This window comes from Ailuropoda melanoleuca, chromosome 2, assembly GCF_002007445.2.
Source record: "Ailuropoda melanoleuca isolate Jingjing chromosome 2, ASM200744v2, whole genome shotgun sequence".
NCBI classification, from domain to species: domain Eukaryota; kingdom Metazoa; phylum Chordata; class Mammalia; order Carnivora; family Ursidae; genus Ailuropoda; species Ailuropoda melanoleuca.
This window is the reverse complement of record NC_048219.1, coordinates 63,005,816-63,018,770: the sequence shown is the minus strand read 5'-3', so window position 1 is coordinate 63,018,770 and position 12,955 is coordinate 63,005,816. Positions and strand designations below refer to the sequence as shown.

The 12,955-nt window shown below is 34.3% G+C and overlaps 1 protein-coding gene across 3 annotated transcripts in view; it reads right to left on the bottom strand.

Moving 5' to 3' along the window:
- Positions 1–467: 467 nt before the first annotated feature.
- Positions 468–12,955, bottom strand: part of MTF2 (metal response element binding transcription factor 2) — a 59,360-nt gene continuing 46,872 nt past the window's right edge. For all 3 annotated transcript variants that reach the window (XM_034653922.1, XM_011223310.3, XM_034653923.1), the window contains 6 exons: positions 10,531–10,598; positions 8,834–9,004; positions 4,811–4,916; positions 4,638–4,690; positions 4,422–4,526; positions 468–2,898 (listed from right to left, as the gene is read on the bottom strand). In XM_034653922.1, the coding sequence (XP_034509813.1) occupies positions 2,541–2,898; positions 4,422–4,526; positions 4,638–4,690; positions 4,811–4,916; positions 8,834–9,004; positions 10,531–10,598 (861 nt within the window). In that variant the 3' untranslated portion in view covers positions 468–2,540. The remainder of the gene's footprint in view (positions 2,899–4,421; positions 4,527–4,637; positions 4,691–4,810; positions 4,917–8,833; positions 9,005–10,530; positions 10,599–12,955) is intronic.

The window sequence follows — 12,955 nt, the reverse complement described above, 5'->3', positions numbered from 1 at the left end:
AATGCATTTGTTTTTAATAAAAACGTAATTAAAACAAGTAAGTCATACTATTTTTACATCTTTTCCTTTTGTAGTCTAGGGGCAAAGCTTTTAAGGAAAAAAAACTAAAATCTTTTGATGTGAACCTGACACCTCCTACATAAGCAAAAAGAAAAAAACAGTTGAAAAGTCTGAATTTTTTTGAATTTTGGGGACAAGGCAGATAGAGAGAGATACATTATCTTTCAAGTAGGAAGTGTACGAGCTGACTAACAGTTTATTTTTTAAAGGATCATTTTAGATGAACATGCAGTAATTATTAATATTATTTGAGGGACAAGCAGAAAATGAAAGCCAAGTTTCATAAAGATTAATTCAAGTGAACATATTTACAATGGAATTGGAAAATCCTTAGCTCCCTGGCTAAAGAAAAGCAGTCATCTACTGCATCAGTGTGTATTTTCAAGCAAATACAGAAGCAAAACTCATTAGCTCTTTAAAAAATACACACATTTAATGTTGGTCTGTTTTAATTCTAAGTAAAGCAATTCCAAAAATACAAACTGAACATCAGAGCCATGTGGAACCACCATGATAAAATAAAACAGACATTCACAATAATTACGTCTAAAGACAGTTCAGCTTAATAAATCATCTTCCAGGTATACTAAAGAAAGAGTTACTAAAATACTGCTGGTGTTCAGTTAGAATTAAAGGACTTTGGGGAAAATGAAATAATATGATACAGGTGGCGTGAATAAGGTTACACGGGATTTACATTTTCCATTACCCCTAGATATAAACAAACATTCAAAATCAACACAAACTCTGTGTGTTATTCAAAATATTGCAGCTGCAGGAAAGGCAACTTTAAATTAATAGCTAGGGGAAAATCAAGTTTTGGTGGAGGTAAACAGAAGTGACAGTTCTTAATTTGCACTTTTGTAAAGCTCATTTATACCTGGCCAACCAGGAACCAAATGCAGGACAACGAAGTTCTCTGCTTCTTTTGGCTATAATGTGACAAGAAAAGGTCATCTTTTGAAGATGTTTAAAGAAATAAAGCAACTTTCTTTATAAACAGTCAAATAATCAATCAATGGAATAAATAAGTACTAACCCACATTTTTACCGCTCTGTAACCGCTACACTTTACATATTTTTCATTTTGGTGGCAAATTCCCCAATTTTTAGGCAAAATCCACCAATCACTTTTAAGTAAAATGAAAGCCACCAAAATAAGAATATTCTTCTGTTTACTCTTTGGCTAAAAAAGAAAACAAACAAACAAAACAAAACAAAAAGAAACAGAAGACGACTCTAACACTGGTGATAAAAGAAACTGTTTTTTTACATGTAAAATAAAGTTATCAATTTAAATCTTGGTACATTTTATAAAAACAAGAGGTAATGTTGTAATAAAACAGCAGTAGCCTTGTCAGGCAACATACTGTTTGTCAACCCTGTGCAATAAAATACTTTGTTCATACTACACTTATTCAACATGACTAACAGTTACTACAGACATTTCAGGAATCTTCACGGGACTCCTATAGACTTACTGTTAAAACTGAGAGACATTTACAATCATAATGTGCCATGAAAACTTGAAAACGTTACTTCTAGCAGGAGATAATGTTCATATTATTTGAATTGGTTTTAGGTACTGAACAGCTGAGTTACAAGGACTGAAAGTGAAAAGCATTCTAAAAGCCCATGAACACTGTTGTTCACACCCTTCTTCAGAACACACTAAACTTTAAACTCGTTTGACACATTTCTCTTCATACATAGCAAGCAACAGCACCCAATAAAAGCCTGAGAAGAAATGCTGCTGTGTAAATACTGCAACTATTCCTGAAAAAAGAATTATGGGATATATACTCCAAAGCTGCCCATTCCCATAATTTGTATTGCATAGGTCACATAATCACACACATATATATACACATTTGTGTATATATATGCACATGCAAAGAATATATTAAGACGACAATGAAGTCTAGTCACAGAGCAATTTACAGGCTCAATATATTTTTTACACTTTGCTTGAAAGAAAATTTCAATATTTTACAGTCTTTTAGTAGGCATTATATACACTGCACTTTATGAAATCTGAAAGGTATTGAAATAAATTTTCTCCAACATTTTGGTAACAAAACAAACAACGTTTCTCCAAATACTTGTGCTATCTACATGATCTGTTTGATCTGATAACCACTAATCACAAAAACTGACTCAATGGAATAATTAGAAAAATTATCTAACACCATGCATGGATTTGAATCATTTTTAATATCCTATCCTAGAAACATTCTACAAATCTTAAGATTTAAAAAATTAAGTCTCTGTTCTGATTTTTAAAAGATATATTTTTATGACAATATCCATAACATCGACAGGTACACGTTAAGGCTAGTATCATCTCCTTTTGTGGATTTTTTTGACTTTTTTTTTTTTTTTAAGAAAGATAGTAAAAGCCAGACTCCTTTATCCTTTAGGGCTTTGAACTGTACCTACAGAAAATGAGAGTGCAGTGAACATAATGTTCAGTCCTACAGTCAGGATGCAGTTGCTCCTTCCCATTCCACAAGATACTGCACCTTTCCATCAAGTGTCACCCGACGAGCCAATACTCGGTATTTTTCACCACATGCTATTCTACCTGCAGCACCAAAATAACTGGTAATGGAGTTTTTTAGATGATTGAGTTGCAACTCCTGATCTGCTAAGTTATTCAAAATCTCTGTGTTGAGTTCATCAAATTGGTAATCTTCTTTGCCTTCATCATCTTTTACAATTTCTGAGTTCTGAGTCTGGAGTGCTCTTCTTGGAAGACGACCCCTTCTCCTCCGTAAATGTGGTATTGCAGCAGGCCAAGATCTTCCTGTACGAGTTCTTTTTCTGGAGTCAGATAATCTATAGAACAAGAAAGGCCATAATTGTCTACTGAGTTTATAAAGCATCCTTTGCCCAAACAGTATGTTCTCAGATTTTTTTCTATCACTCTACTGTATATACCCTTGCTGACATAAAAATCAGCCAAACCAAAACAATACATGCTATTTTTATAAATGGATTATCACTCGCCTTCGTTAGATTCCATCACCTTCTTGGGGCTGACCTTTGAAGAGCTTTTCTTCCTTAACAATGTACTATTAAGCTTAAAAGAATCAGAGGAAGTTTTTAATTACGAGGCCAATGAGACAAATTCTTACCAAGAAGAGGCCCTATTCATTAGTCAGATATTGTCAACAGTCTTATCATTAAAAAGAAGACAGTTCATTCACTCATTCAATGCAGTAAATACTTAATAAGCACCTATTCTATAAACAACATTGTTCAATGTGCTTAAATAGATGGTAGAGCTAGAATAAATGTTCTTTCATTACCAGTTCTAGGCCTAGTGAAGTAATGTAACGAACTGGAATAAGCATAAACTAGAAATCAGGATACTCTGACTCTAGCTCTGTCATATTGGCCAAATTCAAATCTTGTATCCTCTGTATTCTCTTCTGTGAAGAGATTAAGTGAAGGGGTTGAACTGGATCATCTCTGAGGTCCTTTTCAGCTCAGGAATTCAATGATTTTATAATCTTATTACAAGGGGAGAATACAGCATAACAGCTAATTTACAATCACACTGCTCAACTCAACATCCCAGCTCTGTTAATAAACATGCTAGTCTGGGCTTGTTTCTTAAAACCCTCTTAAGTTTCAGTTTATCTTTAAAATGAGAATTACAGGACGTACAACTCAAAAGATTGTTTTAAGAATTAAATAAGACAATGTATGTAGGAAGATTAACAAAATGCTTGGGTAAGGGGCCAAAAACAGTTCACATTATTATTCACAATTCATTTAAAAATGAGCTACATTTTAAGCTTTTTAATATTCTGAATTTTATATGATTTACATGAGCAGTTTCTGAATTGTGAACAAAAATTAAACTAAGGGAAGTATAAAACTTGCAAGCTCATAGTTCTGACCCCAAGTAAACTATCTTTTCATACCTGATATAGCATGCTTTAAGAAAGGTATCCTTCTGAAAAATCAGGTTAACTAAAATATTAGAGGAGAAGTCTGCTACTGATAGAAATCTCGAGTTTAAGATCCTTTTAGTAACAAAAGGATGTGCATGACTGATTCAGATATTTTAAAAAGTCTTCCTAAAGCAAGGCATACCTAAATATTATAAGCATTAAAAGGTCTCAAGGAAAAGAACACAGCCTATAAACACCAGTATACTTTTTTTCTATGCACACAGCAAAATTTCCTGATGAATATTAACAACCTAAGGAATCTACATATAGATTGCTTCTCGAACACTGAAAGGCATACTTATATCACTTTCGATTGCTAAAAATTTATTTTATCATTACTTTACAAAGAAAAATTATCTATAAGAAAATTAATAAAGAATAAGAATATAAAATATCTACCCATAATGCCTGGAAATGCTAGACGAGGTAGTTTCTTTTGCACTGGAAGCACCCGTGAAATCCACATCTGAGGTATTGGATGAATGTGCAGTTCCCTCAGTTCTCCTGAGACAAAAAAATTTAAATGGTATAACGACTATATTACATAACAATAGAAATACTCATTTCCCCCCAAAAGAAAATTCCTAGGATAGGAGAAAATAACTTTCTATTTACCCTATAGAACAAGGTAAATCCAAGGTAGGATTTTCTGAAATTGATTCCTTATCCTGGAAAATAAAAAATAACATTTAAAGCATGGTTCTAAAGTAAATGGAAAAGATGTTCATTTCTCAGTTAACTTCAAGCATCCTTCCTCTCTGAGAACATATACCAACACATCCCCTTACCAAAGGTGGCTCAGCAGTTTTCTGAATCATTTTTCTTGTATATGGGCCAGGTGGACGACCTACAGATTTTTTCTTTCCTTTTTTTTCTATGCCATTGCTTACTTCCCTGAAACATAAAACCATTATGTATTTAATCTCTGCATTAAGAAAATAAAAAGACAATGGATAATATACACTCTACTTACGTAATAATTAGGTTATACTTATATTTTTATATTAATGGTAATATAAAAACAAAAAAATTAAACATAAGTTGAATCTACAAGTTTAGTCAAGTGTATAGATAATACATTCTAAATTATACATTTCTTGACTTAATATTTACGTATGAAAGATTTAAGAAAAAAAGTACTCTCTTTACTACAATTCTGAAAAATATATAGCACCTAAAAGTTAAAAAGGAAAAACAAAACAGACTACTATATTGGATGGAAGATTTCAAAACTCCCAGAAGTTCAATTATTTAGTTTAGGTTCCTATGTGGGTACTTGGGAGGTATTTCAAGAATTTATAACTAGAAGTGATTACGAATTTAGTAGTTACCCACGTGGAGCCAGGAAATATCTATATTAAAATATAGTAGTTAAAAACACAGGTTGTCTTTAGAAATGAATACATATACATATATATATATATATATATATATATGTCCTTGAATGATGTTTATCAGAAAGAGAATGAAACCCAGCATGGCAGAGTGTAGAGGAAGGAATTCTTCATATGGGGCAGGGAGTCATTCAAAAGGCACAATTTAGAAAGATCTAGAAAACCGTTTTTGAGACATAAAAGCAAATATCAAGCAATAGGAAGGGGGAAAAAAGCAACAGTCAAGGACATCTCTAATTAATAGAAGGGAAGAAGAAAAGGGCAAATATCAACATATAGAACATCTACTTCATTTATTCAATAAACATTATCTACCATAGAAAAGGGGTATCAGAAAATAGGGATACAAAGATCTTCCCTGTGCTAAGGGGTTCACAGTATAGTCAGAATTTGACAAAGGTGTATACAAGCAGACTAATACAAAGGGTTCAGTGCTATAAAAAAGTTACTCAGGAAAATTTAATTAAAACATGGAAAAGGAGGAATAATACTATATAATAGGTTGGAAAGAGGTGAATGGAGAAAACTAGAAGACAACTACTCCAGACACCAAACTAAAGTTGGGAATGTACAAGGAAGGAGAAAGTCAGGGAACTAGAGGAACAAAGCTTAACTAGAACTATAATCAAAAGTCTCAAGGATAAGGTAGATGGGGTATACATTTTTTTTGAAAGATAATGAACATTTATAGAGGACTCTTGGACTAAAGACTCAGATTAAAAGGACCAATTCATACACAGGAGCCAGAAAGAATAGAGAATGCCTTTAAAGAAAGTTGAAGCATTTCCTAGTGGCATCAAATGAAAACCTGATAGCTAACACAGATGGAGTCTTATTAATATCATGACAGGAATGAGAAAATTTATGTAAAACTTTTTTCTAATTCATAATATGGGCAACTGATAGCAAAGGATTAATGATAAAATCTGAAAGTGCTAAGAATAAGTATCCTTTCCTTTAGAGAAAAAAAAGTTGAAAGCAGTATCTCCTTTATTACAAACTCAAATGGATATGAAACACTGTGTAATTACCTTTTCTTACTCTCTAAGATGACTATCTCATACCTTTTATTTGCTCCCTAAATTTCCCTCTCTGCACAACCCTTTCAGCCATCTTTACACCTCAGTATCTCACTGAGAAAATAGAAGCTATCAAGCAATAACTTCAGACATCTTCCAAATGCCAAATCTATAATAGAACTAGCATCTGTACCCATTTTCACTCAATTTCAACAAAAGGGTATAAGTCCTCCTATCAAGCCATTCCCATATTTACGTTCTAAATTCCTTCCCTTTTAGTTTCTCAAGGACTTTACAGTATCTTCAATTACCTTCCCTCTCTCCTATACCAATCTCTTCTCCACTGGATTATTCCTACTAGCACATAGAAACAGGTTCCAACTAATTTTCCATCTATTAAAAAACCATCACTTGAGCACTTCCTTCCCCTCTTCAGCTTCCATTTGTCTACCACTCTTCACAGTAAAACTACTCTGGAGCGTTGGTGACACATGCCCTCCCTTTCTACTTTCTCCCTTCTCATTCAGAATTCTTAAAGATTATTTCCTATTTTCCCCTTTTCCTTTATTATCATCATTATTTTGAATCTGCCTATGTCCTTTATTTGTAGAAAAAGCCCAGTTTTGACATGTTAATTGAGCACTGCTGTATTCAATCATACTTTAACCCACTTCAATCTGACTTCTATCCTTACCTCTCCAAAACAAACAAACAAAAAAAACCCTGTTTTTTGTTAAGGTCACTAATAACAGAATGTTATCTTATGCAACATTTTTCTCTCATCTTAAATCCATCTCTCAGCAGCATTCAATACTGTTTAAAATGTTCACCTTTCTTGAAACACTCCCCTTCTCTAGGTTTTCAAGACACCAAACTTTCCTGGCTTCCTCCTATCTCACTGATCATTCTTTTTAGCCTCCTTTGTTTATTTCACCTCTTCCAAATCTCGGAATGATAACAGAGCATTATTCTGGGCCACAGTACCCCACCCCCACCCTGGCTCTTGCTTCCTAGGTAATTTCATTTATTTTCACGGCCTTATAATTCAGCTTCCAAATTTGTATCATGTGCCCTGACCTCTCCTGAGCTCCTGACTTATAGACCCAGCTGTCTATATCTAACATCATCATCACTTTGATATCCCTTGTAAAAATCTCAAACTCAATTCGTATGAGACGGAAGAATGCTTCACTCACCTTGCCAAAATCTGTTCTTTCAGGTCTTGATAATAGACATCACCACCCACCAGTTGCTCAAGCCAGAAATCTGGGCATTATATAACTTCATTCCTCCCTTTCTTTCATAGATTTAATTCATTAGCAAAGCCAATAAATTTTGCCTCCAACAGAGGTCTTGACTCTATTTTCTTTCCATTTGACTGATACCACCTACCCAGGCAATCTCTCACCCAGACAATAAATTTTGCCTCCAACAGAGGTCTTGACTCTATTTTCTTTCCATGTGACTGATACCACCTACCCAGGCAATCTCTCACCCAGACAACTGCAGGAGTCTTTGCTTCTCTTGCTTCTATTCTTACCTCTATACCTATGCATTCTCCGAAGGGCATACAAAGATGTATTTCTGAAGGATAATTCGGTCTGCTTACATCTTTAAATAGCTCCCCATCACTCTTAAAAACAAACCGAACTCCTTAGAATACCTATATAACTCTACATAATCAAGCCCCACCCAAACTTTCCAACACCTGATGCTACTCTCTAGCCCTCATTCATACTTCACTAGTCTGTTAGTTCCTAGAATACGTCTCACAGCCTTCATACTTGTTATTTCCACCACCTGAAGTATTCTTCCTTTTGTTCTGCACATTGTTTGGTTAGTCTCATTCTTTGAGTTTCAGCTGAAATATCATCTTAAATAGGCCTTCCTTAAGCCTCCTTCTTAAAAGTAGACTGCTTCACCTTTATTCAAATAGTCTAAATCTATATGCTATGTCCTAGATGGCACTAGCATGACTTGTAATTATTTTGTTTATCACCTTTCTTCCCCCACTATCCTGTAAACCCCATCAGGGCAGAAAGAAAGTCTGTCTTGTTTGTTATTATATCCCCAGCACTTAGATGGTAAGGTGCTTGATAAATGGAATGAATAAATGGATCGATGGATGAATGAGAAATGAACAAATGAACAGGCCAGTACTTACACTGTCTGCTAACAAAATCAATAGTACTTATTCCTGGAAAGCCTAAGATCTAAAATAAATAAACATCTAACTTAAATTAACTCTTTGTACCTTGTCTAAGCAAGAAATTATAAACAGGAAAACAAATCAAAGTAACTGCCACTTGAACTTTCAAATATACTAATGAAACTAAATAACACATTTTTAGTTACAAATAAGCTAAAGAGAAAAACTAAGCCACAGATCAACTTTTACCTTGAATCAGATATAGGTTTGGATGCCTTTCTGCCTTTAATTTTAAATTCATGGGATGTTCCTTCAGGTTCTTTCTCTGCTTTGAAAGCCACATTTGGTGGCACAGGAGGAACACGAATTCGCAACCCAAACAAATGCTTCTTCTTCTTTATTTCTTTCCCAGACATAAACCTAAATTTTTAAAAAAATTAACTAAAAATTTAAAAACTGAACACATATACATGGCAGACCCTAACTCATAACTTTCAGATATAAATCCTTTATACATGAAAATCCACCCAATACTACAAAACTTGCTTTTCCCTTTGCTTTCCCTGATTCTTATCTGCTCCAGAGCCAATCCACAGTAGGATATAATAGGGGAGTAAGGAGGGAGGGATAGGATCAGAAGGGAGAAGAACACATGTCCACTTCTAACTTTTTAAAGGAAGAAGAGTAGAGTGGTGTCTTTTTAGTCTTAAAATGTGTTTTTTCATTATTTCAGTGTCATCTGTTTAAAAGACCTCAAAAAAGGTTTAGGAAAAGCAGAATTCTATGTCAGAGTGGATGTGTGAGGGGAGAAACCCTGGTCAGAAAGTAACAGGTGTTAGCAGGGGAAAAGAGGACCCAGTATGAGAGGTCCAAAAAATAAAAGGAGTGTCTAGTGTCAGATCTAGAATTGGAAATAATGTGGAACAGAGTAAAGTTATTTCGGCGTGTGTTTAGGTCTCTGAAAAATGTTCTCCATAACTGTTTCCCAAAGTCATCAAGCTCTTTATTCCAAAACACCCCACCCACCTTAGTTCTACCAGACCCTGCCCAACCTTAAAAACCACACTACCAAATGCTTGGAATATTCTTCCACTCTTATGCAGGTTTGAGAAAGGGGAGCTCCCATTTCTATCATAACAGGAATAGATGTATTTCCGGTACCCTAAAGTAGATTACAGAATTCACATCCTATAAAGTATTTTTACCAGCACAGGAACTACTCAGGCACTTTATGGCTTTCTGAACTGGCCTAAACATCTAGCTAGCCATTAGTAATCTAACATTTTTAAGGAGGGAAAGCTGTCCAGTTCAAAAGAAGCAACTTGTTACAAATAAAAATTTTATAAAATAGCTTAATGGTTGGTTAGAGCCAGCCTATACACTTAAAAAATTTATTTCTATTGCAACTTTTATATATTTTTAAGAAATGTAGATATGCTGCTTTTTTAAAAAGGAAAGCCCTATACAAGAATATATCAAACAATAATCAATTATGAAAACCTTAGTACTAATACTACTTTTCTGTAACTGTTAACAATAACTAATCTTAAAACCATAGAAGATCTCGTGACCATTTTAAAACCAATATTCTCTACAGTATTTTCCACTATCGTGTGTATTTTCCCAAAAGCTAAGATTTTATTTTCAGGAGACTATATTATAAAAACAAGTCATTACTGAATATGATTTTCAACTGAACAGGCCAAATTCCCCTGAGATATTGGTATGCCTGCCTCCCATCCACCATTCCCAGAGGATTGCTCTTCCCTTCTCCAACTCTTGAGAATCACTGTTTTACTCTGACTGAAAAAGAACAGGACATTAAAAAGCTTAAAATGGTTTGTACTAGTTCTAAACACCAATCCCACAATCCTTAAACAATGCCATTATTCCTTATACTTACTAAATGTCTCCCTCATAGGGATACACAAAATAAATCAACTTACATGGTCTTGTAATCATTTAATGCCTCCAGAACATGCTCATATCTTTCAGATTTTGGTGTGTCTGCCAGCTGTGAAGTATCAAGAAACAATTTAACGCACTATAATTTCATCAATTAGTAATATACAGGTGCTAGACAGAGGCAATGTGATGCAGAAGAAAAGTGTACTGACTGGTAGTCAGAATATATCAGTTCTAATTCCAGTTCCTCACTGACAAGCTGCATGATCTAAGGCTTGTTTTCTTATCTATAGAAAGGGGAGTAAAAATCCTCCTCTAATTACTGTACTAGTAATTATGTGAATCAAATGGTATGTCTGAAAGAACTGTAAACTGTAAAACACTATAAGAATGAGATTTTGTTAGTCATTAAATTTATTTTAACTCTATAATCTGAGGAACTAATATATTACAATGACTTCAATTAATCATATATTGGTTCGAGTAGTTATTAGGAAAGGATATAAGAAGTAATGAGAAACATAAAATTTTATTTTCCAATACTTCTAATATTAGCAGAAACCAATAATCCTTATAACTTTGAAAAATTCTGTGAAACTGGGGGCGGAGGGGGTTCCTTTCATAAAAGTTATAGACGTTAGCCAGCCCGAAAACTCAAAATGTCTCAGTTTTTTTATCATCACAAATCATTTTAAAATCTAAATATTCAATTCTAGAAAATATCATTTTGCTTCAAAAGGGCCTCCTTAAGAGTCATTTCTGCCTCCTCTTCCAAGTTTAAAGACTGGGGCCCAATAGCAAAAAACTCTAAATTTTTATAAAAGGACCATTCTCAGTTAAAGCCACAAAAACTTTAAAAAAAAATCCAGAATATCATAGCTGACTTTCAAGAGTACCACCAGTATGCTCTTTACCATTGAAACTTCCAAACCTCAGAACTGCTTCAAGTAAAAAGAGTAAACAAATCTTCCAAAAAGTATGTTGGAGGTAGAAGAGACTTAAGAGTCATCTACTCCAACACTCTTCATTCTACAGATTAGTTAACAGATATAAAGGTTAAATGAAATGCTCAAATTCACATGGCTGATTAGTCAGAGAGCTAGAATTTGAACCCAAGTGACAATAAGTCCATTCATTCAACATTCACTAAGAGCCCACACTGTGCTAATGCACTGGGTCTTTCAGAAAATACAAAAAGAAACGGGACAGTCTGGTGCTCAAGCCTCTATACCATACCACTACCTCTTACTGTAATTTCGGCAGTGTTCAATGACAGGGAATTTCTATTACAGAAGAAATAACAGAATCAGACCTTAATGCTTGAAAGACATGTAATTCAAGGTTCCATCAATACTTCAATCTCTTTTGTAGTACTGATAGGCATTCAGCCTTGGTTTAAATATTACCAATGATGAAAGCTGATGAGGCACCCACTGAGGGAGCCCATTTCATAGGTGGACAAAACCTTCCCTCCTGGAACTCTTCTAGTCCTCTTTTACAAGACAGTTCTTCAAATATTTGATAGCAGCTACCATGTCTAAGTATAAAATTATGGCTAAGTTTAAGATTAGGTTGAAAGTTTTTAGCAACCACATTACATAATTATTTCATATTTAGCTGTGGCTAACTAATTCATTCCACTCTTCCTCATCCCCCACCTCCCCACCCCAACTCCAAAATCTTATCAGATAAATTGATCAAATCAAGTATTCACTATCATACACTGCTTCTTCTGAACTGGATGGATGTATATTTAAGCCTAAAAGAAGAACTCTGTAACTGTTGTTAATTTGTTTTGTTTTCAGGTCAGTGTTTGAGATAATCCTTTCTCTTGATTCTAATTTAGGGGTAAACACAAAGACAGAAACCTGTGGCTCTCCATTAGAATCTCCCTCAAAAGTATTTCCAAGGCACTGAATGCTTTTGTTTCTATTATTCAACTGGTTATATACCCATTTTTTTTTTTAAGATCTTATTTATTTGACAGAGAGACAGCCAGCCAGATAGGGAACACAAGCAGGGGGAGTAGGAGAGGAAGAAGCAGGCTTCCAGCGGAGAAGCCTGACGTGGGGCTCGATCCCATAACGCCAGAATCACGCCCTGAGCCAAAGGCAGGCGCTCAACGACTGTGCTACCCAGGAGCCCCTATATACCAATTTTTTACTTTTGATTTTAATCAGTTCAAATTTCAGTATCTAATATAAAATTCAGTTACACTATGTCTATACTATGCCCATAGCATTTGACATACCAGTGTGGCTAATCATATCAAAAAAAGAAATAGGGTATTTAATATGATTTATTCTAATAAAATAGTGTTTTTCCTTATTGCTTTTTAAAGCTTCACACACGATGTATCTGAAAAACTGTGCTCTACAATTTTGCTGACAATCAATAAAACTAATTTCTTAAATCTATTCCTCTTTTACTTTTTGAAAAGCACAATGAACTCTCTTCTTTTTTTGA